The sequence below is a fragment of the Miscanthus floridulus genome, chromosome 7 (genome assembly GCF_019320115.1).
Source record: "Miscanthus floridulus cultivar M001 chromosome 7, ASM1932011v1, whole genome shotgun sequence".
NCBI lineage: Eukaryota > Viridiplantae > Streptophyta > Magnoliopsida > Poales > Poaceae > Miscanthus > Miscanthus floridulus.
This window is the reverse complement of record NC_089586.1, coordinates 79,809,198-79,822,722: the sequence shown is the minus strand read 5'-3', so window position 1 is coordinate 79,822,722 and position 13,525 is coordinate 79,809,198. Positions and strand designations below refer to the sequence as shown.

Below are 13,525 nucleotides of genomic sequence, written 5' to 3'. Positions count from 1 at the left end.
TCCAATTCATTTCACATTTCATTACCTAGAGCCTGAGAGGGGTCACTGCTGAGAGGGTTCATACTATACCTATTACTATGGATGCTTCATCTAGCGCATACCAAATCAAGCCAGCCGGGTATCATAGGAGACAGGGGAAAAAGCACTTTCAAATGATGAACTTGCTAATGCAACTTATTCTACTAAATGCTAGAAGCAAACCAACATGCTAGAGACAAAGCTAACAACTACTATTCGAGAAAAGGAAGAAATAAAACAACAACAGATCTTTGCAATACATCAGGATTCTTCTACAACAAGAAGAAGAGGCAATACATAAGTATTATTCATAAAGGCAATATCTCTACACACCACACCTGAAAAGAAAATACTGAACAATACAATACTTATTCACTACACTCTTGAGCCCGTCCGTGTGGCTGTGGCTTGTCGTAAACTATTGTAAATTTCCAGCCAGAACAGTATTTTTCTCTCACATAAACCAACTAGCAGTACTTCTTCACGAACCAGCAACGATACGAACCAGCCAACTGAACATGCTGTTGATCAGGAAGTACCAGCTCCACATAAGTGAGACAACAGAACAGAAGTAGAAGCTACCGGATTCACGCCCGCTAAGAAAACCTCTTCTTTAGATCCTGAAAAAAAAATAAGGAGCAGTGAAATCTAGTTGTAAAGTACAGAGATTTGAAACCAGCTGGATCCCAAGAGCACTCTTATTCCTCGGCAAAGGGTTCGCATCTTTATCCATCAATACGAGACGAGATACGATAGATATATTCCTTGAGAACGTTCTTTGCCTAGCTCATCTACAGGAAACAGATAGTCTTTCCCATCACTGCAATCTTTACTTACCTACCTTGGCTTAACTCATTAACTTCCACGACTGGGTTATAACTCCTTATGAAGGCCTTCGTTCTTCTCTTATTTCAGCTCCGACGAAGGCCTGTCCCTGTCAACTAGAAAGGTAGTAAGCACGTACTGAACAGAAATCCATTAGCTTAACACATGCCTACGTTACAAACATTAAGGGAAGGGTAAGGTTGATTCATTCTCATTTGGTTTTTCATTCATATTCATGCATAGGAACTTAGCTTTGAAAGAGGATGAGCGGTAAAATGGATTATGTAGCACTCTTCTCTTTTCTTGCATTTCTGGATTTCCTATCCCAGTTTAGTAGGAATTGTTTTCAACTAAGGAGGTTGATTGAGCAGGAAGTTGGAAATGATCTGAGTGGCCGTAATCTTTTTGATCTAATCACAAAATGTCAATATCGAATTACTGAAAACAATTACTGTATTCTTGCATGTTGAGATCGTTCATGTCAGTTTAATAGCTACTATGTAGCATTTAACTCAAACGTTACGAAGGGAAAAAAAAGACCAGAACGAAAAAAATACAGCTTGGATCACAGATAAGAGATGTAGCAGCTTGTTCGAGGCCGTCACAAAACAGAGGGAAATCTGAGCGGCACGGAGAACTGCAGTTTTGGTGTCGCCAACCTTCAATGCAAAGATCGCCACTTATCTGGCCCCTTTGCTCTGCAAATTGGCTTCATCTGTTTCTTTGAAACTACTCTTTTCATCAAAACCAATTGAAAGCAGCAGCAGATCCAAAACAAAGCCGGCTAAAAAACCAAAGACAAACGCATTGATTTTCGCCCTCTGGATTTTGAGGGAAGAAAGAAAGATGATGGACAAGCAATGACATAGGGAGGTAACTCGAGAACCATCAGAAGCCATTAGATTTGACCTCAAATGAAATTCAGTCCGCATCATGGTTGGATCGGTCGATCCACATCATCAGTTCTCAGGAATCACAAGAAACCCCACAAAACGCAACCAAAAAACAGGAAGAAAGCACATGTAAGTAGAAGGCTCAGACGAAAAATGGGAAGAAAGTTTGTTTGTCAGCCCAAAGAGAGAAAATAATCCCCTCATTCAGAGTGGTAAATGACTTTGTATCATCGTTGCCCCCATTACAACCTAAGCTTTCCTCTCAATATGAGGAAGAAGAAAGAGGAACACCAGAAGAGAAAGCAGGTCCAAAATCAAGCAATAAAACACACGACGAGGGCAACCTCGAACAGGTGCAGGCACGAGACGAGGCAACGTTTTCTTGCTACAGTGCAGCGGCGGCGGACAGAGGAGATGGTGGAACGTCGGGTTGTATTTATAGGGTGGCCCGCGGCGACGGCGGCTTCTCTGCTAGGGTTTCCTTCTTTCTTCGGCTCGATTCTTTTTTTTTTTTTTTGTCCAACAAAGCTGTTTGTCTAGTGCAAATTTGTTGGCCCAATAACGTCTCTTGCGCAAATTTTCTGGCCCAACAAAGCTGCTTCTCCTGCGCCGGGCTTGTCATGATACAGGCGCCCGCCAGAGACAGAGAGGGAGAGCACGAGGAACCGCCGGGTCATCCAGGCCACTGGCCTCCTGCCCACCACCGAACTCGCGCGTGACCGACCACTGTTAGAGCATCTTCGACAGAATTGCGTAACTAGATTAGCCAACACAACTACTATCCATGACACGCTATCCCTTAAGCCTCGGTAGCTAAATTTGGCTAGCCAGCATGCCATGCTATCTTAATGTATGTGAGGCTGATAGCCAGTGCCATGTTTGCGTTGCTCCAAGCTCTATTCTTTTCTCTCAAAGATATGGCTAGTCTGTTGAAATATGTTAAATTATAAAGAAAGAATTTTTACGAAGTAGATAGCTAATTGAAAATATGGAACATGAAATTTAGAATGTCTCTCGGTCTTGGAGATGCTCTTCAAATGAGTAGCTTGTCTTTGGTTCGGTTTGCTGCCTATCCAGTGCGTCGTGTATATATGTTTCACTACAAATTTACAGTGTCATCGTGCATGCTGGCAGTTGAAATCACTGTCGTGTATACATATTTTACTAGAATTTACATTATTGTCACCGTACCGTGCGTGCTGCCTGGTGAAATTCTTTCCGTTGAGGATGGCCCCGGGCAACAACAAGAAAATAGTATAGTAAAAATAACATCGTTCGTTTCTTGATTAGATTAAAGACCATTTCGCCTCTTAGGCCCTATTTATTTCGCTGAAATTTAGTTATGTTGGTGCTTATGCTGATTTGTTATGAGAGGAAAACACTGTTCGTTAGCTGAAAAGTACCGCTGAAGTAGTGTTGAAGAACATGGCCTTAATTGTCTTGTAAGTTACAGCAACAGCAGGCCAGGTTCCATTTGTTGTTAACTGCTACACAGAACATTTTTAGAAAGGTCAAGAACGTTATTTTCCCCTTTTGAACTAGACGCGTTATCCGTGCTGGTGCTGTGCCCTCTACTCCAATCAAAAGCGCTCTCATTCAAACCCTTTGGTCTCTGCCTCGTGTTTTCGTTGCAACACAGGCAAGATAGATAGGACACATAGCGAAGAAACATGGGCTCTCCCCATGTGGAAGCAAAGTAAGACCTGCTCCCTTCGTTACTATCCTCCAATGAATACAAAAACTTGAGTAAAGAAACAACATGGCTCAACACACTAGCTTTTTTCCCCCTCTTCTGTCCAATCACGTTTACATTAGTCTGTGGCGTGTATCTGTATATTCTTCTCTGCAAAATCACGTACGCATCACCTTCCTGCCCTTTGGTCTGGCTACCACGTTTCGGAGAGAGAGTGTAACTGGAATCGGCAGTCCAAGTCATGCTGTTGGACCTCAACTCAACTCATCAACCTTATATTCCACGGGTAGCTAGCTACATCGATCATATCAATCTTGCGCACACGTCACCTAACACACAGGAAAGTTAAGATTACTTTGGTGCTCTGCAACCTTCACTCGACCTCGTTACAACGCACGCACCTAATGGTTCAATCAGGGTAAATTCAAGATTATTCCCTCCTCCTCCGCTTGTTTCCGTACTCCTTTTGCATATATATTCGCTTCAATTTCTTTCTTCTGAAATCTCTTTCATTTTCTTTTGACATATATAAGGTTTCCAGACCTGTTTTTCATCCTAGGTAGGAGTAGCTAACAACATTGTAGTAGTAGACTACTAGTGGAAAGGTTTGGTTGAGTTTACCTGAATCCCTTGGCCACAAAGCTAGGCCGCAGCACCGTCGTCTGCAGAGATTTGCTTCAGGTCCAACCAAATCCATGCATCGGTTGGGTTTGGTGAACGTCTCTCAAACCTGCACTCATCTCCCTCTCTCCTCTCCTGCGGTGTTTGTATTGTATATGGTAGCCAGTCCATGTTCCAACCACAGCAAAAGGCACTCATCTATCTATCTCCTTTCACCCTGCACCAACAAAATGCAGGCTAGCTCTCACCTAGTCCTAGCTGCTTCATTCTTCAGTCATTCATCAGTCAGTCAGTCATTCATTCATTATATGCCCGCATTCAGAAACCTAGCAAAAGCAAAGGTCGTCTCTTCCAGAAGAGACTCAAGCAGGCAGGCAGGGTAGTACGTGATCGATCGATGTGGTTCTGATTCAGTTGTGTACATATTTGTCAGGCGTAGGCTTTATTTTGTGATGAGTTGCACCTACTCTACTCTTTCCTTGCACATATAGCATAAGTAAGGTCACACTCACCTGATGACCTGAAGCAAAGATCTGATCAGCAGCAGCATGGTTGAGTGATCACTGAGGATGGATGGATCGGATGTATGTATGGAAACATACGTGTTAACGGAACAAGACAAGGGAACAACTGAACGACCAGTGAAGGGGATTGTTCCACTCCTTTTTCTATCCTAGTATTAGTTAGGTCTGGAAGGCCACGCACTGCACCACCCCTTCCATGCAAAGTAGTCCATGCATGTGCCTTTTGCGGGCCGGGGATACCGTGCATTAATAATGTTTTGAACGCAAACCGTTCCATTAATGTGATACTAGCTCTCCAAACACAACACTTGTGAAAGGGACCAGGTCTCAAGTCCTCCTTGCTTGAACTTGTCAACCAAGTGTCCTCCCTTCCTGGGTTACTTCGGTCTCTCACCAGCTCACCTGCCCCAGTAGTGCCCAATGCTAGCTATAAGTTGCTTCCATGCTTTGGTTGCACCTCCTCATTTTGTCCTCAGACCTTCCCTTGTTGCCACTTGGGAGACTCTGCTATCACAGCTAAACTCTCTTCATATATATATGCGTACATACATATATATCATATGGTAGGACTTTGCTTTGCTTCATGCTGTTGAGAACTTGCTCCAACTGTTAACCTACAAGGGTTGATCATATCTCCATATAGCTGGAGGATCAACCATATACATCGGATCGGAATTCTATCGATCAACAAAGCTCGTCATCGGCCTGCTCTATCTTCCTTGTTTTGTACAAGAGGCGATACCAAGGATTTAGTTCATCTGAGCTAGCTATAGCTTCTCTTGCTCTTGGTGCATCAAGATGAGAGGCTTTGCTTGCGCTCATCATGCAGAGAAACGCCACCGCTTGGACAGAACTTTGTGAGTTTTCCCTCCTCTCCTCTCCATTTTTTCTGTCGTGAATTCTCCCTGTGCTACTTCATCTTCTTGTTTCAAATGAACAATGAAGTGAACACCATGCATGCTACTCATCTGAAAGTCGTCTTGGATTTTCTTCTAAGTTTAAGTTTCATTGCCCTCGTCAATCAACTTAATATATTTGTTTCCACGACGTTCCTTTCCACTCATCTTATTCTAATTGTTAACGCCGTCTAAGTAGAAACACACATATGTTGGAAGCTTACTCCGTAATCCAACATCTGTTCTACAATCCAACATTACAAAGTCGGTCACTGGTAAATTGTCAAGAAAACCGATTTCACCAATCCTTGTGACTTTTGAGAGCACCAGTAACTTTCTTTTTTCTCGAATGCGCGAAAGGTTTGCGCATCATTATCGCTAAGGTAGAAAGTTTAAACATATAAACGACGCGCTTTGAGCGCCCTACGTGGTCTAGAGTCACAGCAGAAAGTCAGACCTCCTAGTTTTCAGGTTCACGCACAAGTAACTTTCAGAGACGGTATAGGTGAACCACCCAAATCTTGTGCACAGTTAACAGAACCTAGTTTTTCAAAGTTGCCTATGATAACCTGTTTTTCTAGTACTACCTCCGTTTTCGTTTACTTGTCACCGATTTTTTTACTGTAGCAATTTTGACCAAACGTTTTTTCTGCAAAAGATTTTTAGATACATCAAGTTTTCACATATATGATTCTTTATTGAACATACTTCATTAGTGTTATATACATTGAAGTATCTAAGATTTTTTTTAGAAGAAAAAACAGATGGTCAAACGGAGGGAAGTAGTTTTCTAGGCGAGCTAACCCAGACTAGTTAATAATTTTATAATAATACCGACGTACCGATGGAGTTACTTTCATGGTTGGTTCACCTGTTCTCTGACCAAGCAATTCATCCGGTGCAACAAACAATCTGATCGAGGGTGAATTGTTTGGGGTGAGGAAAAAGTCACAGCTCGTGTTTGTGCACTGAACAAGTCTCTGCGTGCTTCTCTTGATGCCAATTGCCAAGTGACTGGAACAGGCGCTGAATAGAATATGCGCAGGACAAACAGAGGGTGACACACCCAAGATGCATGCTTGAGATGAACAGCTTATAAGCTATGGCTTATCAGCCAACGAATAGTATTTTTCTCTCATACTAAACCAGTCAGCAATATTTTCAGTCATGGCTTCTAAGTCAAATCAGCCCAAAAGAACTGGGCGAAGTCGTCAGCGATAACGAAGGGGCGAGTCTAGACTCGACTCTACAGCAGGGACCATGGAGAACCGGAGATTACGACAGTCAACGATAAGGATGAGAAATCGACGCGACGACAATCAATGGAGCTGATGACGTTTGGCAGTTGATTATATGCGATGATCCTGGACCGTTGGGGAGTATGGAGCTAACTGTTCTTGGTGACTTGCTGGAGTAGGTGAAGAGAGAATTCGTCCATGGCTAACGACTTTCTCAGGTCTTGAGTTGGAAAAAACCAAATGCAAATTGAAGAGGATCTGGATTTGGTCACTGCGAGCAGCGTACAGAGGACCAAATGAAATGCATCGCAAGCTTTCCATTCACACTGTAATCAAAGTTCAAAAAAGCATGTTAACAAAAAAACAGCTTGTTAACAGCTCGGTAAAGAAGCTACACTTTGTAACGACATCCCATTTTGGCTGTGTGTGTGTGTGTGTGTGTCTCTCTCTCTCTCTCTCTCTCTCTCTCTCTCTCTCTCTCTCTCTCTCTCTATATATATATATATATATATATATATATATATATATTGTTCAATTCATCTTTTGAGTTTTGACTGAGTTTGTTCGGTTTTCTTGCCACTAAATGTAATGTTAGTGACAGTAAATATAATGCGAATTTTGCTGTGTTGAATTGAATCCAGTAGCAGTTTGAGCAGGAAGGATTGCATCGGACGCTACTACGGCAAGGATGCCAAGTACAGGCCGTTCAGCGCGCTGCTGCCCGAAGGCTGGAGCGGCAAGGTGCTGTACGTGAAGCTCGTGCTCGTCCTCCTCATGTGCGGCTCCTTCATGGGCCTCCTCAACTCGCCGTCCATCCACCTCGCCGATGAACACCACCACACCACACAGTGAGCACAAATCTTGTCACGTACTCTCGTCTTATCTGTGATCACTGACAATTGCAATTAAAAGATTTAAGCCTGATGACTGGAAAACTTCAGGCCGCCAGAGGCGTCGAAAGCCAGCTGGATGTCGCACCCCGACGCGGCGAACTCGGGGTACGCGTCGAGCCTGAGGATCGACTGGTCGCAGATCGAGACGGCGGCGAAGCACTTCGCTCCGGCAGCGGACGGCGGCAGCGGCACGCGGACGCGGGTGGCGCTGCTCAACTTCGACGACGGCGAGGTCGAGGAGTGGAAGGCGCGGATGCCGCACACGGACGCCGCTCCGGTGCACCTGGACCACGTCGGGAGCGACGTCACCTGGGAGCACCTGTACCCGGAGTGGATCGACGAGGAGGAGCTCTACGGCGCGCCGGCGTGCCCGGACCTGCCAGAGCCGACGGTGGCAACGGAGGAGGAGGCGTACGACGTCGTCGCGGTGAAGCTGCCGTGCGGGCCCGCGGCGAGCTGGTCCAAGGACGTGGCGCGGCTGCACCTGCAGCTGGCCGCGGCGCGTCTCGCCACGCGCGCGCGCCACGGCGGTGCTGCGGCGGCGCACGTGCTTGTGGTGAGCCGGTGCTTCCCGATGCCGAACCTGTTCAGGTGCCGGGACGAGGTGGCGCGCGACGGCGACGTGTGGCTGTACAGGCCGGACGTGAGCGAGCTCAGCCGGAAGCTGGAGCTCCCCGTGGGGTCCTGCAAGCTGGCCATGCCGTTCAGAGCGCTCGGCGAGCCGTACGTGTCGTCGGCGCCGCAGCGCGAGGCGTACGCGACGATCCTGCACTCGGAGCAGCTGTACGCGTGCGGCGCCATCACGGCGGCGCGGAGCATCCGAATGGCAGGGTCCGTGCGGGACATGGTGGCGCTGGTGGACGAGACGATCAGCGCGCGGCACCGCGGCGCGCTGGAGGCGGCCGGGTGGAAGGTGCGGACGATCCGGCGGATCCGGAACCCGCGGGCGTCGCCGGACGCGTACAACGAGTGGAACTACAGCAAGTTCTGGCTGTGGACGCTGACGGAGTACGAGCGGGTGATCTTCCTGGACGCCGACCTGCTGGTGCAGCGGCCCATGGAGCCGCTGTTCGCGATGCCCGAGGTGAGCGCCACGGGGAACCACGGCGCCTACTTCAACTCGGGCGTCATGGTGGTGGAGCCCTGCAACTGCACGTTCCGGCTGCTGGCGGACCACGTCGGCGACATCGAGTCGTACAACGGCGGTGACCAGGGGTACCTCAACGAGGTGTTCTCGTGGTGGCACCGCCTGCCGTCGCACGCCAACTACATGAAGCACTTCTGGGACGGGGACACGGCGGAGCGCGCCGCCGCCAAGCGCCGCGTTCTGGCGGCCGACCCGCCCGTCGCGCTCGCCGTGCACTTCGTCGGCCTCAAGCCCTGGTTCTGCTTCCGGGACTACGACTGCAACTGGAACGTGCCGGCGCTGCGCCAGTTCGCCAGCGACGAGGCGCACGCCCGGTGGTGGAAGGTGCACGACGCCATGCCACCGCGACTCCAGGGGTTCTGCCTGCTGGACGAGCGGCAGAAGGCGCTGCTGCGGTGGGACGTCGTGCGGGCGAGGGAGGCCAACTTCTCCGACGGACACTGGAGCGCCCGGATCGCCGACCCGCGCCGGAGCATCTGCGCCGGCGGCGACGCCGAGGCCTGCCGCGAGAGGGAGATCGCCGGCCGCCGGGTGGAAGGGAACCGGATCACCACGTCGTACGCCAAGCTAATTGACAATTTCTGAATTCTGACGGCAGCAGTAACATCATGTTCATCATCCAACGGCGCGTGCTCCGTGCTCGTGCTTTCCAATTTTGGTGCTATCCATCATCCACATCCATGGCCATCAGGATTGACCTGAGATGGTCGAGTGAGATGTCAGGGCTCTGTCTGTCTGTCACGTGGCAATATGCTCAGCAATCTTTTTGGACGACCCTCGTCTCATCACATGCACGCCAAGTGGATGGTTCATTGCGTCAAAAACCTCTTCGTATGATTTTGGTCTGTTTTGCTAACTTGAAACAGAGAGTGAATAGTCGATTCTCCAATGAAAGGCGTACTCAGCGAGCTCAACGCACCTAAAGATGGCAACGTCCTCGATACCCGATATTCGACAGGTATTTGATCCATTAGAGGACGTGGATGTGATCATATATTTACCCGTGGACATCTAAATGGGCAAGAATCCATCCCCGACGGGTATAGCGGTACGGGAACGTTACCTATTTACCCGTCCCCGTTACCCGTTGGGAAACTCGACTATTTGAGCTGTCATGCGAGTATTAGGCCCAAAGAAGCTCAACATAGGTATTTTGGTCTAAATCTAAACAATCATATATATAGTTTCTGTGTTTTAGGAACCCTAGTTCAATTTTTTCTCACCATCTCCGCTAGCAGCACAAGCACGCCTGCCTCACGAGCGCTCGTGACCCTCGCTTCCTCAGTTCGGTCTCTCTGCCATCTTTGCTCATCCTCCTCGCAACCTCGCTCCTTCTCCTCGGCATCTCCGAGACTCCGACACTTGTACCCGGGTGAAGAAGAAACGTCTCCGATTGCAAAGCTGCGACCCTAAGTGTCCTTGTTTATCGGGTATGCAGTACCCGTCGGGTATCTGTTACCCGACCGATGGCCGACGGGTACGGGGATAGGCAAGAATTTATACCTGAGACAGTTAACGGGGACGGGGACGGGATGAATTCTCCGTAGCGGGAAAGAAAATGTTCCGGCGATACCCGACGGGTACATCCCCGTTGCCATCCCTTAAACGCACCGCGCGCTTCGTTTTGGACCCACTGACCACACCCAATACAAGTTGATCCGGGGCTCTGGGCTACGTGGGCGCCACTAGGCGTCTGAAACGCCGGCACTGGACAGCAGCCACCGGTGGAGACAGGACACGTCGGAAAGCGAGTTAACACTGCTTCTTGTACGGCTAAAAAGCACGGTGTTGTCCATCTAAAAAAACACGGTTTTGTAAACTTAAACTCCATTTATCTTAATACAATGGCACGGAAACGTAAAACTTTTATAAAAAAAGATGTTCGAAACAACTATTATCTAGTCGATCCGCACATTAGAATGACATGAACAATATCTGCTATAAGCGGGACAGAGCTTCCTTAAGGTCAAAGGTGCCTAATCAAGCCCAAGACCCTCAAATCACCCTCTCTCGTTCCTCACTCCCACATCCACATGTCTCGCCTGATAAGGGCTTCAGGCCCGTTTCCCCACCAAGCCACATTTTCACCCTTATTTCCTACCCCTGCGATGCTCCCTTGCCTAGCAAGGAGCTTGCTCCCATATCCACGGTGATGCCTCTCCTCCACCCCTTCCACCTCGCCGCCATCTCCCTAACCCTTCTCGTTCTCCTCTCCCGCACCGCCGCCACAAGGAGTTAGAGTTGCTCAAAGTCCACAACAATAGAAGAAATTGAAAATACTGATGCCAAACAAAGTAGATATGATTATTCAAAAACATACGATACATAAGAGCATCTCCAATATGAGTAGCTTCTAAAAAACAAGTGGTAAATCAATGATTTTTTTCAACTGTCTAAAAAACTTAGGAACACATTTATTGGGTTCCTCCAATAATTTTCGAAATCTTACTCCTAAAATATAGAAGGAAATTTTACATAAGGAATTCTAGACTATTTCTAAATCACCTCAATCACTTTATACTTTCTTTCTCTCTTATACATTTATATTAGGAACCATATCCTTACTCCTTATTCTTTTCTTCGCCCTTTCATCTCTAGATTGGCTGATTGATATGTGCGCATATATTTCCTCACGGTCAGATCGATTTTTCCAAGTGCAAAAAATTAGAAGTTGAGATAAGGAGTTGTTGGAGAGTGTTTTTTCTTTCAATATTGCCCAAACATCATGACTGGGAGTGGGTTTTGAAAACTATTGGAGATGCTCTAAGATACACCCATTAAGAAAAGCGGGTGAGGTGATTCCATGTTTCCATGCACGCATAAAAAAAACTCGACCCACGGTGGCTAGACAGCCCCGAGTATTCCGGCTTAAGAAGAAGATCTTCTCACGTAAATAGAAAAAACCCTAGAACCCCTACCCACCCATACACACCGGTACCGTAGCTCCGTGAGATGAGCTGGTGTCGGGGACCAATACTAGGGTACCTGAAGAGGAGGAGCTAATGACCATCAACATTGACTCATCCGAGCAGTCAAGAGCGCGACTATAGCTCCAACTGACCCCTCAGCGCGCAAGCTCCGCTTCGCCCAGCCTCTGGGAGAGGGACCGCCTCGCCCGACCTTTTAGGTCTGTGCTCCGCCTCGCCTGACCCTTGGGTCTATGCTTTGCCTCGCCCGGCCTCTAGGGGAGGACTCCACCTCGCCCGACCCTGAGGCCACGGGCTCCACCTCGCCCGACCCTTGGGCCTGCGCTCCGCCTCGTCCGACCCTTGGGTCTACGCTTCACCTCGCCCGACCCTAAGGCCACGGGCTTCGCCTCGCTCGGCCTCTAGAGAAGGACTCCGCCTTGCCCGACCCTTGGGTCTACGCTCCGCCTCGTCCGACCCCAAGGCCACAGGCTCCGCCTTGCCCTACCCTCGGGTTTGCGCTCCACCTCACCCAGCTTCTGGGGGAGGACTCCACCTCGCCCGACCCTGAGGCCGCGAGCTCCGCCTCGCCTGATGGAGACCCATACCACCGCCAACCACTCTAGGTCCAAGTGTATGGGCCTGAGTCAAAGCTCTGACACCAGGGAAGAGACTGACATGCCCTGATGTAACCCATGGCCTTGACGGGCCATACTGGAGGATTCACATCAAGAACAGCATCGAACGTACCGGTGCTGTTCTACCTAACCCTCGTATGAACACTGACGGGTGCATTGGTTCACCATGACGTTGCTAGGACAGAGTGGAGCGCCATTACCGGCATATGACGCCTGCACATGGTGCTAGTGATGGATAGGACCACGACGCAAAGCTGTCCCTGTTGACATCTATAGGGTCGGCGGGACCCGCATGAAGGAGAAGAAGGACTTAGCGATCCTGAAGACCTTCGGCTCTCTCTCACTCGTTCTTCTTTTTCCTCCGTTGTAACCCATGCTTTCCCTTGGCCTATAAAAGGGAAAGTAGGGCATCATATAAGGGGCATCGAAACACATCACATCGATTCAGGCTAGATCCGATCAAACCATCATGAACCCATCTAACCCCGAACACACGACTGAGTAGCAACCGAGCTCTCTCAGCACCCGTTCACTCCTTTCACAAGAGACATGGGACATGTCCTTCTCTCACCCGTTTGTAACCCCTACTATGAATTTTCAGTGCTAGTAACACGAGCAGCAGCAATGAACTAGACGTAGGGACATTCTGCCTAAACCAGTATAAGCCTCATGTCCTCTAAGCACACCATCCAAGCTAGACACGCAATATTAGAAATTTACTTGTCGGTGGCAACTTAAAACACCGACAGTTGGCACGCCAGGTAGGGGCCTTCTGCGTGTCTCAACATCCACACAAGGCCTCGGATGGCTAGTCGCAACATTAGCTAGGTCCCAGGCGTGCATGTGCGCTTTAGGGACTTGGACTTCATCATCACGATGGAAGGAGAGTTGGTGTAGGATCCCACCGCCATCTAACCTCTCCACTTGTTCGGCCTCGATACGATCACCGAGGCACTTGAGGAGCTGCAGCTGCATGCACCGGAGGCCCGTGCCCCCAAGAGCGGCTAGCTCCACGGCTTCGACTGCGGGAGGTTAGAACGCCAGCTCAGTGCCTTCCTAAGACCCCGACCATCTCAGGAGGACCTGCACCACCTCACCTTCTTGTTCGCCAATGTCATGGCGCAACTTGTCAGAGGAGAGCCCCTCTCCCCAGAGTACCTCATTTGGATCTCTACAACGCCGTAGAGACCGTTGGCCACCTTGTGGCGCAAAGCGCGCTTCCATTCCCCATGA

The 13,525-nt window shown here is 48.9% G+C and overlaps 1 protein-coding gene and 2 non-coding genes across 6 annotated transcripts; 1 reads left to right on the top strand and 2 right to left on the bottom strand.

The window, feature by feature from the left end:
• Positions 1-1,420: 1,420 nt before the first annotated feature.
• On the bottom strand, positions 1,421-1,542 carry LOC136468265 (small nucleolar RNA snoR86). Its single transcript, XR_010761782.1, has one exon. It is a non-coding gene; the product is annotated as a small nucleolar RNA snoR86 (small nucleolar RNA).
• A 332-nt stretch (positions 1,543-1,874) lies between these two features.
• LOC136468264 (small nucleolar RNA Z221/R21b) lies at positions 1,875-1,975 on the bottom strand. The gene has a single exon (XR_010761781.1). It is a non-coding gene; the product is annotated as a small nucleolar RNA Z221/R21b (small nucleolar RNA).
• A 3,068-nt stretch (positions 1,976-5,043) lies between these two features.
• Positions 5,044-9,522, top strand: LOC136467144 (UDP-glucuronate:xylan alpha-glucuronosyltransferase 1-like). 4 transcript variants are annotated; one of them, XM_066465726.1, is made up of 3 exons: positions 5,044-5,431; positions 7,356-7,556; positions 7,650-9,522. In XM_066465726.1, the coding sequence occupies exons 1-3, from the start codon at positions 5,373-5,375 to the stop codon at positions 9,331-9,333; spliced, it is 1,944 nt and encodes a 647-aa protein (XP_066321823.1). In that variant the 5' UTR covers positions 5,044-5,372; the 3' UTR covers positions 9,334-9,522. The 4 variants fall into 4 exon arrangements, with proteins under 4 accessions (XP_066321823.1, XP_066321822.1, XP_066321821.1 ...); XM_066465725.1 differs by having other exon boundaries at positions 7,353-7,556; XM_066465724.1 differs by having other exon boundaries at positions 7,350-7,556.
• The last annotated feature ends 4,003 nt before the right edge of the window (positions 9,523-13,525 follow it).